General features: G+C 41.6%; 2 protein-coding genes across 2 annotated transcripts in view; one reads left to right on the plus strand and one right to left on the minus strand.

Moving 5' to 3' along the window:
• Window positions 1–1,112: 1,112 nt before the first annotated feature.
• LOC103366162 (tyrosine-protein kinase STYK1) lies at window positions 1,113–7,318 on the minus strand. Its single transcript, XM_008293815.1, has 9 exons — window positions 7,270–7,318; window positions 5,174–5,317; window positions 4,817–5,017; window positions 4,543–4,724; window positions 4,376–4,459; window positions 3,949–4,166; window positions 3,745–3,785; window positions 3,453–3,549; window positions 1,113–1,302 (listed from the first exon to the last, which is right to left on the minus strand). Exons 1-9 carry the CDS (start codon window positions 7,316–7,318, stop codon window positions 1,113–1,115), a joined length of 1,206 nt encoding a protein of 401 aa, XP_008292037.1.
• A 1,394-nt stretch (window positions 7,319–8,712) lies between these two features.
• Window positions 8,713–17,655, plus strand: part of magi3a (membrane associated guanylate kinase, WW and PDZ domain containing 3a) — a 136,311-nt gene continuing 127,368 nt past the window's right edge. Inside the window, exon 1 of the mRNA XM_008293288.1 lies at window positions 8,713–9,769. Within this exon, the coding sequence (XP_008291510.1) occupies window positions 9,463–9,769 (307 nt within the window). The 5' untranslated portion in view covers window positions 8,713–9,462. The remainder of the gene's footprint in view (window positions 9,770–17,655) is intronic.

Consider the following 17,655-nt stretch of genomic DNA (forward strand, 5'->3'; position numbering starts at 1 on the left):
AAAGGTGATATATGAAGTAGCATTACAGTTGCAAGCACAATACATACAGAGGTTAAGGGAGCATCAAATAAGGGTGTCAGTTTCCTTTCACTTGGCCAGTATTATGTCTGAGGGATGTTGCTTTTTTGTAGAGCAGCTCTGTATAGCATTGGACTTATTTTTGACATCAATTGTTGTGTTTCACAATGGGTATTGGTGTCTCTGCATTGTGAGTGAGAAATGGGGAGATTATATAGTTTTATACTGATCTGCTCAGAAGCCTAAAGTATATAATAGTACAGAATGGCAGTAAATGTGTCAGTTCTCAGCCCTTAAAGCTGTTGACAACCCATATTAAAATTCTCATGCACTGATTGCCCTTTAAAAACCGTCATCCTTGAGCTTGTACTCAGAGGTGTCAAAAACAGGGTATGAAGGTAGTTTCAGTTCAGTGATTTCAATGATTTGAACCTTCTGAAAAGCCATAACTCATAGTCATAGCTATTTATGAGTTATTTACATTAGTCTGCCTTATAGAGAGCTTTGAGAATATTCTGATGAGGTGCAGCAGAATTTCATAATTCAACACCTCTGTTGAGGAAAAAAAAATGCAAAAGGTCATGTTTTCTGATTTCGTAGTGATTTAAACTCACTGTGGTTCTTGACATGGTTTATGATAACCAGTGCTGTGAAGAAAACCTACAATGTAAAGAGCATAGACAAATCTACTCTTGTACATTCAGTAGCAAATTCAGATATCCTGTGTGTGTGTTTTGGTTTTTTAAATTGTAAACTCACAGTGATGTATGCATGCCAAGAGAATTATAGATAAAAAAAACTGTACTAAAATGGAAGAAATCTTAATGAACAGTAAGATTTGTGCTTTTAAGTCTGTACATTTTGACAATAAAGACATAATAATAAAGTGACTTGGATACAATGGCTTACTTTTGACATTATGGATGGCTACCAATGTACCAACTGAATCCATCCATTGGGTTCATTTGCTTAAACGCCACATAAAAGTGTAAATGAATGATTATAGGATGGTGGACAGAACACTGGGTGTTACACTGCAATTTAAGAAACAATTGCACTTTATTCATGTTTACTTAATGAATGTTTCAAACATATTAGGTTATTGCATGACTCGATGAGAGCAGCCCAGCCTGTCTGTTATACTCAAGCACATCGATGACCTCTGGAACACAAACAGGTTTAGTAGCAGCGAGGTCAAGTGATGACTCCAACAGCTTTATGACAGCTGAAAATGCCGGTCGGTCTTTGAAACTCCACATCCAACAGTACTTCATCAGGTCGTACCTAAAGACATACAGAGAAATTTAGAACTCATCTGTATGTAAAGGGAATAGTTCAACACTTTACTGCTTATTTCCTTTCTTTTTGATGGGCAGATCCATCCTACTGTAATGGTTGTGTACTGCGTTGTGCCTATAAAAAGTATTCACCCCTTAAAAATGTTCCATTTTATTGCTTTTCAACTATGAATCATACTTAATATAATTTGTCTTTTTTTGACAAAAAAATTACAAAGACAAGACTCCTGTCGAACTGAAAAGATTTCTTCAAAAATGATGTCAATGAATCCAAAATATAAAATGTAAAATAAATGACTGCAGAAGTATTCACCCTCTTCAAGTCATTATTTAGAAGATGAAGACCTTTGACTCGCAACTACACCACCTGGATGTCCCTATACTATACTAATCCATTAATTATGCCCATTATACCCTCTACCTTTAAAAACCGTCCAGGGCCTGCTGCCAAGGAGCATCCCCACATCATGATGCTGCCACCACCATGCTTCACAGTGGACGTTTGTGTTTGTGATGAAGATCAGTGTTTGCCAAACAAAGGGTCTAGTCTGATAGCCAAAAACCTCAATCTTAGTCCCATCAGACCAAAGGCCCTTCTTTTACTTGACTTCAGAATCTCCCACATGCCTTCTGGTGAACTCTCATCAAGATTTGCGATGAGTGTTGTTCAACAGTGTCTTTGTCTTTGCCACACTCCCAGAGTTTGAGTGGTGAAGAACAGGCAACAGTTTTGGTATACACAGTCTCTCTCATCTCAGCCGCTGAAGCTTGTGACATTGTATTCCGTACATTTGTAAATGATAAATTTAATTGTACTCCAAGGCATATGCTTTTCAGCAACCTCTTCACAGGGTTGCTTAGAGTGTTCTTTTGTCTTCATAGTGTAGCTATAGCCAGGAGTATTGATCCACCAGTGACTGGACCTTCCAGATACAGGCATCTTTATACTACAATCACTTGAGACACATTCACTGCACTCAGATGACCTCCATTTCACTAATTGCGTGACTTCTCTCTCCAGTTGGCTGCACCCATGTTGAATTAGGTGAGTCACTTTAAAGGGGGTTAATACTTGTGCAATCACTTATTTTACATTTTATATTTGTAATTAGTTGACGCTGCTTTGTAGAAATCTGTTTTCCTTTTGACATAAAGGACTCTTATGGTGAATTATTATCAGTAAAGCCAAATTAAACTGACCATGGTGGAAGGTGGCTCGGTGGTTAGCACCGTCGCCTTGCAGCTAGAAGATCCCCATTTGCGTCCTAGTTAGGACGCCCGGGATCTTTCTGCGTGGAGTTTGCATGTTCTCCCCTGTGCAGCGTGGATTCTCTCCAGGTTCTGCGGCTTCCTTGAGGTTGATTGGTGATTATAAATTGTCCGTAGGTGTGAATGTGAGTGTGCTTGGTTGTCTGTCTCTAAGTGTAGCCCTGTGATGGACTGGTGACCTGTCCAGGGTGTCCCCTGCCTTCACCCTAAGTCAGCTGGGATAGACTCCAGCCCCCCATGACCCTCGTGAGGATTAAGCGGTGTATAGATAATGGATGGAAATTGACCATGACTCATTGCTAAAAAGCAATAAAGGGAAAAAACTTTCAAGGGAGGGGAATACTTTGTATAGACACAGCATGAAGCTAGAAGGCTCAGCACAAAGACTGAAGGCAGTGGGAAACAACTAACCTGCTCACAAAAAAGCAACGAAATCCGACTACCAGCGCCTCTAAGACTTTTTACACTTCACTTTTTGTATGGTTCAGATAAATATGATACAATGTGTTAGATTGTGAACTTCAGAGGTGCTGGTAGTTACATTTTGTTGCCTTTGGATAGAGACAGTTTTCTGTTTCTTCCTGTTTTTATATCTTTGTGCTAAGCCGCTTGCAGTTGCTGGCTGTAGCTTAATTTCTAATGGCCAAAAAAGACTGCGGTATTAATCATGTCATCTAAATTCTTGTTTCCTAAACATGGGAGATAAACAACAAAACACTGGTTAAACAGAAATGAGCTGTCATGATTTTAAACAGACTTTTGACTATTACTACACTACACATATCTACATACAGTATATACACTACACATATATGCCCATAAGTCCCTGTCATGCATCTTCTTTGCTTATAAGTAGAGTATACTTACAAAGGTCCCCCACAGTTCTTTGGTCTCTTCATTCGATAAGATGCCTGTAGCTTTTGAAACACTGACGGAGGCTCCAGTTCAGGATATGGAGGAGAGCCTGAGATAAAAACCAAAAGAATTACAGTAGATAAATGTGACTTGTATGGTAAAATGATTCAGCTGATGGTTTGATTGTGGAAATTAATCCATTTAAAACAAGTTAAACTAAAAGGGAACACTACAGCTACTAAATCAGTGTTGTTGTTGTGTTTTTAATCATTTTGTTGACAGATAATAGGACATGGTATTTTACCTAGAGTAATCAGCTCATACAGTAAGATTCCAAATGACCACCTGAGGAGAGGAAGAAGTTCTGACTCATATTAGAATGTTTTTTTTTTTGTAAGATGTAATAAATGTTCAAGAGCAAAAACTGAAAAATATGATTTAAAAAAAAACAACACAATCTCAGAGTTTTTTGTGTGTTTTGTTTACTTAGCCATAACTCTGCCCTTACACGTCGCTCCTGTCGATACTGAGCTGCATCATAATCCTCTCTGGAGCTTGCCATTTCAGAGGCACCTCTGTTGCTCTCTTCCTAATTGCTGAATCCATTTTGCGTCCTCTAAATGCCACACCCAGCCCACACACTCGGGCTGAGAGACCCGGGCCAATTAAGATGTTCCTGGCAGCAACATTGCCATGCACCAGCCTGTGCTCTGACATCAGGTAATCCTGAGGGAGGAGCCAATTACAGCCAAACACATCAATCTTTCGCAACAACAGTTCTTCAAAATTCAAGACAAACAATGGGAGAAAATAGCAAACGTATCATGACCTGCTGAGGTACAGAATGACACCAGCAGTAGGGCCTGACACCTTAAATAAGCTCATTTTAGTGTAGTTGTTTGCTGGAAATAATTGGTCGACAAAAAGTGACTCACCAGACCGGCCGCAACCTGCTTTGCCACCAGAAACACTGACCTCTCAGAGAAGCTCTGTAATGGATCTGCAGTGCTTGAATTTGTCTGGAGTTGAAAATAAATGCAGGAATTTGAGATTGCACGCGTCGTTAAAGAGAAACTTTAGTTTAAAACTGTGTAGAACTTACATTTCTGAGCGTCCAGAGGAAGTGAAGGAGGTTCCCTGGGTTGTAGCCATCCAAGATCAGGTACATAGGTGGACGCTTGGTCTGACAGTACAACATCTGCACCACATTCTCATGTTTACACACTGTGGCATGGAAGAGGACCCACTGCACAAACTCCTTAGCTTCAGGCTGGTTGGGGCCATCTGTATGGATTTACATCAGAATAACAAATAGACAACGTCAGTAACCTTATTACTCAGTAGGATATCGGCCTTATGACAGATTCATGGTGTACCTCGGAGGGTCTTGACCACCACAGCAGAGGAGGCACCATCTCTCTTCTTCAGCAAACCTTTACAAATAGGGCCATAGCGACCTGTCTGCCAAAACTGTAGTCCCTCAAGAACACACTCTTCAGGGACTTCCCAGGGATACAAAGCTGCCTGGACCTTTTGAGCGCTTACAGAATCTGCAGTCAGGGATACACTCCGCTGGCCTGTCAAAAAAAACAAAACAAAAACAAGAGCTGATGCAGGTTTATTAACTAAATAAGCACTTGCTATTGCTCTCAGGCACTGAAGTAGACCAATGTTTGATTTTTAGTGTTTCTCAGTGTTTTATAAAGTGGATATACAAGTACTGCAGTTCATACCATTTGCACAATGAGCTGCGGTCCTCTGTCTTCTTTGTTTGTTCTTATAGAGGCTGCATAAAATCAGAGCCACCACTAAAACTGTGCTCAGAGCCAACAGAGAGGGGATGATAATGACAGCAAGTGGACCGGATGACTCTTCAGCTTCAAAACAAGTGAAAGAAGAAGCAGGTTGAGAACGTTTGAAAGCACTTTATCTGTATTAAACGAAGGGCAGATGAGGAGGGTTATTTGAGTACAAAATCACTAAATGTCAAATGATCCCAAACGGATTCAGGTCTCAATAGCTGCATTATTTATAACTTGACCAGTAGAGTATTTAAATGCTTTAGAAAGACTATATTGAAAGCGCAGCCCTCAAAATAGAAAGTCAGTGCAACAAAAGTGAAAACACTTGTGATGACTAACATATAAGTTTAAACTAGGAATGAATGATATATCAGCGATCACATCGGTATTGGTCGATATTAGTGTTTTTTCCCATGTCTCAGTATTGATCTGATGAACAAATTTAGCCGATGTGAAAAACCGATGATTGTCTAACATTAGCGCCTTTGTCTCTACATTTGATATTGCTGCTATTTCACTGATGTTTTTTACTTAAATGGTGCTGGACTTGAATGTTGAATATGTTTAAATATGTTTTACTTTTGTTATGTAATAAAGAAGACTATGTGGTCTAATTTGGTATGGGCTTCTTTTCAGTATTTTTCACATTCTCACAGTGTTTACTTATACTCATTTTTGGTGTGAACAAAAATTGAATATCGACATTGGTAATATCGGTTATTGGTGATATTAGAAATCTTAATATCGGATATCGGTATCGGCCAGGACTTTTAATATCATGCATCACTAGTTTAAACCCTATGATCACTAAAACAAAATTCAATACACTGGTGATTTTGAATTGCCAAAGGAACTGAAATATCTGATTGTGAGACTTCACAAAGACAAAAAAAAAAAAAAAGACACAGAAAGATTGGGGACTAACAAAAACTCAGTCAAAACACAGTTGCTGCAGTGTAGACTGAGGCGTAGTACCATTCATCAGAGCCATCATCCTCCCAAAAAGGTGCCATGAACATGAAGATACTTGCATAGTCTCGTTAAAAAACAGATGGCCAGTTGCTTCAGACTTGGCACAGAGGCTTATTAGAATGAATTGAAATCAGAGTTTCTGTGACAGCTCAGTTATTGTGAAGGACAGTGCATAATGCCAACCTCTATGGACGGTGTCCAAGGAAAAATGACTGCGATATTAAACTTTACTAAGGGCTATGAAAAGAAGCGAAATGAATATTGGGAACACATTCTTTGGCCAGATGAGACCAAAGTGAATTTGGTCAGCTCAGATAAGATCTAGCATGTTTGGTGTGAGCGTTGTCAGGACTACCACAGTGAATGCACAGTCCTGACAGAAAAGCATAGATGTGAAGTGTGATATACAGGGCTGCAGGAGTGCAAAATGTTCTGGGGAGATGGCACTTTTAGACAGGACCATTTATGTCTGTGGATATACCAAAAACATTGGCGAACAAGATGACTTTCAGTCTGCAGAAGCTTGGCAGAAAAGAAATATTCCAGCCCGATAATGATCTAAAGTAAACTGTAAAAGTCACACAAGAGTTTCTAAAGAAGGAAAAGGTGACCGCCATGACCTGATCAAGTATGCTGCCCGACTTTAATTTAAAAGAATACCTTTGTGGTATTTTTAAAGAGCGCAATAGAGCAACACAAACCCTCCAACAAAGAGAAGTGGAGAAAAATATCAGAAAAATGCCACAAAATCTCTCCAATATTGTGGTTTCCCCCATGACAAGGAGAACTGAGTCTGTCATCAAAAATGAAAGTGGACACAGGAAATACTAAAAAAAAAGAAAAAGAAAAAAAAAAGGCCAATTTCAGTCTCAGTAATGAAAGGTGTGCTTACTTTTGTTGTATTGAGTTTCTTCTTTGACATTAAGGTGACATTGCACAGAAGTGAAATCACTTCTGTTGTCTACTGACATAAAAAGATCACAACAGGTGTCATGTATACAGAGCAAAGGAGCGCAACTTCCAGTTTTTCAAGAAGTGTCATATTTAAAACTTACAGCACACAGAGGGAGAGGTATTGTTGCTGCACTTTGCGTCCACATCCATGAGGAACAGCTGGCATTTCTCACATACAGGAGAAATTGCAGACCATAACAACAGAAAAAATGTAAAAATAGCCACCAGAGAAGTTCATCCCTGCATAGAATAAAAGTAACTATGAAGTAACTTCACACTGAAAGAAACAAACATGGCATAAAGCCAAATTGTTACAAATCACTGTAAACATTTCCTACCTGACACCAGAGGCACTAATGTGGGAGTGAATACAGATTTACAGCCATAAAATAAAAATTAACAACAGACAGACGCTGAAAAATCACAATGACACGCTTGTTATCAGCAGTTTTCACAAAATGGGCCGTCTGTCTGCCTGCGAGGGCGCTGACCGATGAGATGAGCTGGAAAGTTGACTGACTGTTAATTATTAACAAAAGCAGCAGAAGTGATAACATTAACATGAGTCATGCTCACACCTACTGCTGCCACAACAGTTACTATAAGTGACTAAACTGTGATTAATATGCACACGTAAAATCTCTTTATTTTCTGTGTGTCGTGTTGAGAAATGTGTTTGTGGCTGACCAGATAGAAAAGCAAACCTTCTCTTAGGAAAAGAAGCAAAACACAGAATGTAAAAAATGTGTTCAAATGAGTAAACATCATTAAAACAAGAATGTGTGTGGAAGTACAGATGCTGTTTCTGATGTTTCTGTGTGAGAGTGGAGACAGATCCTAAACTAAAATGAATTGTTGTGCAGTGGTTTTAGTGGAGATGGTGGTGGGTGTTTGGAATATGGTGCCAGCCTCTGACTGTTCCGACCACAAGAGGGCAGAATTGCGCAAAGGATTACCAAATCAACCAACCATCACCCAACAAGCAACCTCTCCACCTCCAGGTCTCCAGATGCATTTCATACATCTAAAACTCCATCATAACTCTTCAGCAACCACTTGGAGGCTGTATCTCTCTGTGACACATTGAAACCGGCTCCAGCAGCAGGCCACGCAGCGCACGTCAACTTATCTGGAACTTACAATAAGCGATTCCCACGTGAAAATATGCGTCCCACTGCGGGAGCTCCGCCTTGCTAACACACCATGGAAACAAAATCCAACGCTTCCCACTCGTACAACACCCGCCTCACGCCATTCATCATTGGCTCGATATTTGCGGTTTGGCCCCGCCCCCCTAAGTTCCGATTGGACAGAACCTCCTGCCGTCAGGAAAGCAACACGGAAAAAGATGGGGGAAAAAAAAAGTTATGGAGCGAAGCCTAATCGGATCACGTCTGTTGCACGCTGCTGCGTAGTTTTCAGTATATAAAAATCCACAGTGGCCGTGGGAACGCAGGGGAGAGCGCAAGGCGCGCAACGACGAACACGAAGCAGAGTTTGGGTGTTTTGCGTGGATCAGATAAGCGGCCGGTTCAGAGGAGGACCAGGTATGTTTTTCCGTTTCCAAGGACTGCCTTGCTGATGTCACCGCGGAGGAGGAGGAGGGCAGGCGAGGAGGACAGGTGCTCGAGGGTAAACTTGTCTCTCCAGTAGGTTTGGATGAAGAGCTGTCAGGGAGAGGAGCTCCTCTCTGCAGCTGGTTAACCTTTGGGAAACTAGTTTTTGAAGTTTTTTAGTATTTTTCTAAACTCTTTTTCTCGTTGTGTTATCGAGTTTACTGGCGTTTTCTCAAGTCCAAAGTGGAATACAGCCCGGTTTACTCTTGGAACTGACGGGATCTTGGTGCGCACGAACTGCGGGACTCTCGGGATCTGTGGCTAGCATCGGGGTTTACAGTGAAGGGAAAGCTGCTGCTGTGTGTGTGAAGTACACGTTGCTGTGAAGTGGGGTGTGGGATCGAGACGCCCCAGCATCATAAGCAGCACTTTTCCGCTTCAATGCGACACTGACGCAGCTGGTCTCACGTTCCAGCCGCGGACAGGTGATGCTCGAGTGATTCAATGGAAGGATTGATCCTCCACAGAGGGAGTTTGAGCTGAAGAAGAGCAAGAAAAAAGACTTGTTTCCCCCTGGAATGGAATACAACACGAGACAGCAGCCTCAAGTTGTCTAATCTGCCATGATTTCTCCGTGCGTCATTGCGCCTTAGGATCTGAAAACGGTTGTTGCTTTGAAGGACAATCGTTCTTGGACTTCCGTCTAGGTTTTTTTTTTTTTTTCAGCAGCTGCCAACCATGTCCAAGACGTTGAAAAAGAAGAAGCACTGGTCCACCAAAGTGCAGGAGTGCACCGTGTCGTGGGGTGGCTCCGGGGAGTTGGTCACTGTGGTGGAGGTGCGAGGCGGCGCGGAGCTGGGAGAGTTCCCCTACCTTGGGCACATAGTTTCGGAAGCGATGGTTTGTCACACCGGCAGGTTTCCCGGCAGCGGGGACGTGCTGCTGGAGGTGAACGGCACTCCGGTGAGCGGACTCACCAACCGTGACACACTGGCTGTCATCCGCCACTTTCGGGAGCCTATCCGCCTGAAGACTGTTAAACCAGGTGTGTGCGCCCACCTCCTACCCCACACACACACACATACACACACACACAGCTGACACGTGTGTGAAATGTTTTTAAAATGTGACAGCAGAATAACTCTCAGATCTAGAAGCTGAGGACAGGTGTGACGTGCACTATGAATAAATAAGAGATACCTGAAGGCAGAGCTGCACAGCTGAGCGCCTCTTTGCCTGCAATGTTGCTGGTGTGTGTGTGTGTGTGTGTTTGTGTGTGTGGTTTATTATTGGAAGCAGATCTGCAGGTCAATATTGTGTTGTCAGCTGGCTTAAGCATACCTGAGTTGTCTTTCAGCATTCCTCAACATGCATTCTTGTGGAGACACACAATTTTCCACTTGCTGCACTGCAAACCTGCCAAACAGCATAAGTCAGCGATATGCTGTGTTTAAGAATGCCTGTTCGTGGTGCCCACATCTGCAGGGCTACAACATAAGCCTTGAACGGTCATTAAAGCTGCAGCCCTTTGTGTGAACTCGGCCTGTAATCTTCTTTGTATCAATGCAGGAGTATGGCCTGCCACTCTGGGCTTGCTTACTGCACAGTAACCCATATTGTCATGCAATCTGATGTGCACACATTTAATGTTGTCTTCTGCCTATAAGCTTGGCTGAAAGCCTCTTGTATGGCTTTACTTACTAACTATTAGTTTGTAATTCTTTCTGTATGGCCCACACACACACAGACATGCCTAATGATTGGCACTGTGTTAAATGTGTCACAACACACTGACAGGCAAACTCCACCAGTCATGTGGGAAGGAAAGTAGGTGTGTGTGGATGGATTTGATCGAGGCACTGCTGAGCCTGGCTCATTGCAGACACTTAGAAGGGATTTGTTAATGGTTGCCTTGCCAGCTTAGACGGTGTCGGTCTGCTGGCGGTGTCGAGGTGAGTCCAAGTCTAATTGAATCAATTAGGCCCATATACTTAAATCCCCAGGACGCTGCAGCAGCTTGGCGGCACGGTTTGACAACTTGACAGTCATGTATTTATGTTTTAATGGTGTTTTTTATTTTTTTTATAAGGAGATGTGTCATTTTGCTATACAGTAAGTCTACCTGATGATTACTGTTAAGAGACGTAGTTGAAATTATTGCCACAAGTTGAAAAAAAGGCACTGAACTGTGTTTTGTTCACGACACGGGACTAAATGTTTCCAACAAATAAAGCAAACAACTTCAGTTGCTAATCTTAAGCTTTTAAATGCACTTTGTTTGGGATTATTACTTTCTGTGAAATTCAATCTAGTGTTTGCATGTGTATGTACATTCGAGATTTTCTAGAAGTGTGTTATGTCAGTTCCTCAACACTGTCACTATTGCAAGCTTTCTGAAATTTCCTCTTGACCTGGCATTGCGTAATGTTGTATGCTAAGTGGTGCCCAAGCTACACTTGGGCGTCTCCAGGCTGCTTACCATCGGTTCCTCCGTTACCCTTGGGAACTCACTGTGTGTTTAGATCTCTGTCCCCTCTCTCATGGTTAATTCATGCATCATCCATCATTGATGGCCGCGCCGTGCCCGGATGAGGTGGCTGATGGCTGGATCGTATGTTTTCTGACTGCCCCGCTTGTAAACTTGTATTCTCGTGTGATTGCTAAAGTTCAGAGAGAGGATAGATGCTCGGACTGAATTGTGGAGTTTGGGGTTAATTCTGTTTGCGTGTTTGTTTACAAAAAAAAAAGAAAAAGTTTTGTAGACTCATCCCAGCACTTTGTTGCTTGTGTTCCTTGTGTTTGCACTACACAGCAAAAAAAGGTTGCATCAGTCTGAAAGGGAATCATTTAGATTACATCAGTGTGACTCTGTTGGAAGTTTTCTTCCCTTTCGATGCTGCCTAGTGTGTCTTTACCTTATCTTCTCCGTGCAGATGATTATACCTTATCACTGTATTTTACCATTTTCCATCATCTCTGATATTTCACACTACATACTCTCTGTCTCACTGTGATTCTCACTTTTGTCTTCTTTCTTATCCTTCTTGCATCACCAACATTGTTTTTTCCACTTTCCATCTTATCATCTACGTTAATCTTGCAAATTTCTAAAAACTTTCACGGCCTCTTGTTATTATTTTACTGCAGCAACACCGCTATCTGATCATCCGCCTCACTCATGTATATAAAATGTCAATATAACCCTTTTTTCATTGTCAGTAGCTATATTTATTCATATCGCTGGAATCTGCACAATTAAACACGCTCTTTTACACATATAGCTCTGCATTGCAATTAAGCACGCATCTCCCTTTCTCTGATTTGTTGCCCTTGTTTAAATGCTTGAGGACAAAGAGAAACTGAGTCATATTCCTTTAACGTGAACCCATACTTGTCCAGTGATTCTGACTCAGCCTTCTGAATCTGTCTGAATTTACGTACCTGCCATGACGAATACACCTGCAGCTTCAGCATCAATCACAGCTGAGACTTTTTGACGTTTTCCTGCGCAGCCAGGATGGAAAACAGAAGTTTGTCTCGAGCGATCCTCTGGCTCCAGACCAGCCGATACACTCAGCATGCAGCTTCCATCCTGGGAGCAAGGCAATAGGCATTAACCTTGAGGGGACGATTGAGAGTAGAGGCGTAGTGCTCGCAGGTAGCTATTGCAGCGTAGACACTTGTGAGTGGGCAGCTCATTGATTAATGTTGTAAACAGACTTGGATCTGCTTGTTTTTGCCTCATGGAGCTTAATGGATGGACCATTTAGCTCCCAGGTCCTGGAGCGCCCTTGATTTACAAATCAGGCCAAGAATGGAAAAAGCTTTCTCCTTTTCAGAAAGTCTAAACGATAAATAATGATAATAATATACTGAGATGACCAGGGTTCACATTTTACAGAGCTACTCCAGAGATACAGCATTTCTGACGGCAGGATCTCAACAGACACAGCCCTTATGAAAGGTCAAAGTTTTCTGAAAAGTTTTAGAAGGGAAAATATGTGCTTAGTAAGCAAACGAGTGCATCAAAAATTCTAATGGTAACTTTGGTTTATAAATGCATCTTGGTGCTCAAAAATATGCGCTATTGTGCCATTGTGACTGCACCTCGCTGAAATGTTGTGATAGTTTTATTTGTGTGGACAGGAAACACTGACTAATAACATCAAAGTGAGGCAGTGATGATCCTGTTATACTTTGGTGTTGCCTAAAGGAAACAGAGGCGAGGTGGTATGTCTTGTTTTTTAATTAATTTGAGTAATGTTTACTTTTTATTCAAGAGGTTTAGATAAGAGTCTTGGGAATCCCCCACAGTCTCCAAGCTACAGAGTATTTCAAGTGTATGTCAAGAACACGTTACTTGGTAGCCATACCTACAGGATCTAGTGAGAAACAAACAGAAAAAAATGTGTAATTTCTTACAGTCACACTTAATATCTAATGAGGAGTGACAAAAATAAGTTGCCTGACTAAAAATACTTGAAGCATCTCACTCAGATCTTTGATTCCGGTATGCATGCTGAATTGTGAGGAATTTACAGTTTTTTGTTGCTCTTTGAGAACCAATTGTGTTATCCAAGTTTGCAGTCTTTTTTTTTTTCTACTAAAAAGACCACAAAAGGATCCTGAAGACAAAATGTGCCATAAGGAATCCTGCAACAATAAGCCTGAATAATTGAGTGGGAGATAATTGCAGTGGGTTTTTATTCCACCTGTTCGGCTCTCTTCGGCAGAGACTGACTGAAAGGACCCTCCACCCCTCCTTGGATCTTCTTACACTGTCATACATCAACAGTCTGTGATGTTCAATGCTTCCCCGAGCTTGGATAGTGAGATGAAGTGTTAATTGCCTTCTTGATGCCTTTTGACAACCACCAGAGAATACGTGTGGCTTGCACATGCGGCTGGCACTGGGCAGCTGAGGAGAGTCGCCTCCCTGTACTTTCATTAAACATGTCTTCCGTTTATGGGCTGCAGCTAGCGACTATTTTTTTTTATTATTGTTGAATAATCTCCCTGTTATCTTCTTAGTGAATCATGTAATTGTTTTGTGCTTGTGATAAATTCCCGCAGCCCAATGTGATGTTTTGAAATGTCTAGTTTTGTTCGGGTCCAAAACAGCGAGCGATCGATGTGATTAAATCCCGTTTTAAGATAAGAAAGGAAGAAAGGAAGCGATACAACATGTTTACCACAACATCAGAGGTCAACACGTTTGTGAGGCCAGTCGACAGAGAGGCTGCTTTCTGCTGCTAAATCCTGCTCAAAATCTTTATTTTTTATTTATTCATCAGTTTATTTTTTTTTAACTTTTTGATAAAGTTGAATGCCTAAATTACCCGAGATATTTATTTTGGATTGTTTTCGAATTAAATTGAATGCTCTGCAGGCAGACTGAAGATCTACTCCAGCAGAGACATTGCAGAGTTTAAAATTAAACCATTTTATGTCTCATTTGTTCTAATTATTAAATTGTTGTATTTTACGAGATGCAAAACAACCAGGACGGCATGATATCAGCATTACGTATCAGCCATTGATTCAATTAAATTTTATTTATATACTACTAATTCTCAACACAAGTAATCTCAGTGCATTTCACATAGTAAAGTAAAGACCTTACAGTGTTCTAACGTAGAGAGAAGCCCAACAAATCCATCGATTGCCTTTGAATAAACACTTAATATTGGCATCGACCACTAAAAACCCATTTCAGTCAACCACTCGTCCAGAGATATTCAGTTTACCATCATGTATTCAAATTCAAATTCAAATAACTTTATTTATCCCCTAGGGGCAATTCAAAAGCTCATGGAGTATGTAATATAAAGACATAAAAAAACAAATAAACAACAACAATAAACCACATCATAAATATCACATTATATTACATGGGACGAATTTTGGAGAGTATGACAAAGAAAAGAACCATTCCGACATTTGAGAGGCTGTAAATGACAAACGTAAAGCCAAATCAATTGATCAACTTAGCCCTACTTGCGTTCATGTTGCTGCTTTGTTGATTAAGGTTTTTATCAGTTTAGTACCCGCTGCCTCGGTGTTGAGCCTCAGCAGAATCCCCTTTGAGGCCGAGCATTGTCCTGCCTTCAGAATCCACTGCTGCAGCGCTGGACGTCTTGCGTTATCCAAAAGAATGAGGAAAAACACATCTCCAAACAATTTTGCATTACACCACAGGAGTGGATTTCTTCAGCAACCTTAACATCATATGGTAATTTACTTTTTCCTCTGCAAAACAGGCAATCTGAGTTTCTTTTCTTTTTGCCTGAGAGTTGGTGTTGCATCGAGGTTAACACTTCACGCGCTTGCTATCAGCACTACAGCAGAGCAGTAAGCGCACAGTTTGTGTTAATGTGGTTCCCCCCACGGTGCAGTCAGGGCTTCTATGACTAAAGCTGCTCTAAACCAGCTGAGAGGAGCTGTCAGCATGTCTCTGGCTCAGTGGCTCCTTCTCCCCATGGTAAATATAACTTCTGTTCCAGTCACTGCTTTTGTCATATCTGTGTCTACTGTGAAGCCCAGGTTTGTCTCTGAATTTACCTTGTAAAGAAGCTCAAAATTACACTGCAGCTAGACAACTTCGTCTCTTCTCTTTACAATTTGAGTACACACAGGAAAAAAAAAGAAAAAAGAAATAGAAGTTGGGTTGAAAAATATTCTAGAATCCTCTTCTTCTATAAATCAAAGACAATCAGTGTTTCAAGTGTGCAGATGCAGCCTTTACTGGCTGCCCTCTGTTCTGTGCTCGGGCTGCTGCGTCCTGTTTTCTGTGCGTGTGTTTAAGTGTTGCAGCTGTACACCTGATGTGACATCCACCCTTCATCCCCTCCTCTCACTGGCTGCTCTCCCGGCTCATTCCCCAACCTGTCACACTTCCCCGCCCTCTGCCATGCCAACCCGTCAGAGGGAAGGGACAACAGCAAGAGCGGATGGGCCTGCTAAAGCCTGCAGACGGCAGCAGTTGCTGTGAATGCCTCTTCCACTCTTTTTCATCCCCACCCTTCTCTTCCTGGAGCATCCTTCTTCCTCTGCTGCTCATCCTAAGCAGCACTGCATTTCAGTGGAAGTTTACACTTCTTCCTCATGCTGTGTTTCATCTCACTTCCCCTTCACCTGCAGTCCAGGTCGTCCCAGTGAAGAGGAACGAAAGGGATGATGGAAGAGGACGAGTGGAGGTTTGGCCAGTATCGCTCTTCAGTGATTTCTCAATCATTTTTATAGTCTTGGAACCTTCAGCAAATGGCAGAGCTCTCCCCCAGATGTTTAGCAACACTGGCATCCGTCTTCATTCTACCTTGCTAATGTTATCCATGGAGCCGCATTGCGGTAATGAACTTGCCAGCAACAAAGATAGCATCTTCATACGAGCCATACCTCTAACTGGCAGGCACCATGACTTGGCAGGCATCTTTAAAGGCAGTGGAGATGAGTGTGTGTGCTGATTCACCAAGACTCGCTCTTTCTACTTTCTGAGTGGTCGTGCTGCGATGTCAGCAGCAGCAGCAGCCGTGTCTCCAGGTGGAAATGGACAGTGTAGCTTTGGGAAGCACACACACACACATACGTACACACACACACACACACATCCTCAGAGACTTTCCAGCCTCCTTTCCTCAGCTTGACTCCTAATTGGTCTCCCTCCAACAGCGAGCCATCCCTGCAGCTGTTTATCCCTTCTGAGATAAGATGAGGTCAGCTTCTAAATAGTGCACCCACATAACAGAGAGCAGAGCCTGGCAGCTCGTATATTATGCGGAACGATAACCTCTGCTGCTGCACTACGTGAATGAGTGTCATCATTTTTGTTTTTCGCCCCTTTTCGCTGGTCAATGCCCTTTTTGTTTACGCTGATTTTAACTGTAAATGTGCGTTACTGTATACCTAATAGTTCTTTTTCTCGTAGCGCAGGCACACTGATCACTGCAATTGGAAGGAAACGCAGTGTTCTTGGGTTGTTGATGGTTTAGAAAATGTGTCTGCTACAGAAAGAAGAAAGTAAGACAGAGGTACAGGCAGTCAAGATGTATACATTTTCAAAACGGCTTGCAAAACTTTTTTTGTCAGTTGAGGATTTTGTTTTAAAGAAATCATTTAGAAATAAAATTTTTAAAAAAACCAATGATAATCATCTGCACTGTTTATGAAGCTAAGATAGAAGTTCAGCTACTGTTAAACTTGGCTATGAGAACATTTAAGGTCCCCTATGATAAAAATCCATCTTTTTCTTTTTTTTTCTGAATTGCTATATTCCACCTGAGGAACCGACCATGACTAACCGTAGCTGTAAAGCATATACTTTGTATATCCCTCCTCCTCACTGCCTGCTTCTCCCAGGTGAGCTGTTGAGAACGAGCAGCTGCCTCTCAGTCCACCAGGTGTGCTTTCTTTCTAAAGCTGCTTCTGCTAACTCTAAAATAACTCACCAAAGTGCACTGGATGTTCTGCTGCTGGCTGCAAGAGCACGATAGTCTTAATGCACTCCCAGCATCTGAGAAACTGAAGATATAGTGGATTTGTTATAATATTGATGGCAATGTCACCACAAAAATAGCAAAATCCTTAGTGTTAGCTCATTACTAATATTACCTTTAGCTTTGATGGTATGTTTACAAGTCAAAGTCCTGTGGAAATCGTAAGGAGATGATGGACATTTAAGAATGATTCACATCCAATAAACAATGATTCTGTATGGGTTATTGTGTTATCATTTAGCTGGCATTTTAATGCAGCCAAATTCCCAGTAAATCTGTTCTCATTTACATATCTTCTGTATCTGTTGTCAGACAATGGAACAAATATGAAATAGTGAATAAAACGCAGCTCATTAAGACTACATGCTAAGCAGTCGTCATCTCGTCGCCTGCTTGGCATTTTATAACCGCGGTGTTGTCTGACAAACACATGAGCTAA

Source organism: Stegastes partitus, unplaced genomic scaffold (assembly GCF_000690725.1).
Source record: "Stegastes partitus isolate 25-593 unplaced genomic scaffold, Stegastes_partitus-1.0.2 Scaffold20, whole genome shotgun sequence".
NCBI lineage: Eukaryota > Metazoa > Chordata > Actinopteri > Pomacentridae > Stegastes > Stegastes partitus.

Bases quoted from the DNA above. Each gene is read 5' to 3' on its own strand.
- LOC103366162 (XM_008293815.1), bottom strand. From the start codon at position 7,318: ATGGATGTGGACGCAAAGTGCAGCAACAATACCTCTCCCTCTGTGTGC. The intron at 4,167-4,375 runs GTGAGTCACTTT...CTCCTCCCTCAG, and splicing joins AGCAGGTTGCGGCCGGTCTG to GATTACCTGATGTCAGAGCA. The intron at 3,786-3,948 runs GTAAGGGCAGAG...TCCTCTCCTCAG, and splicing joins AGTATCGACAGGAGCGACGT to GTGGTCATTTGGAATCTTAC.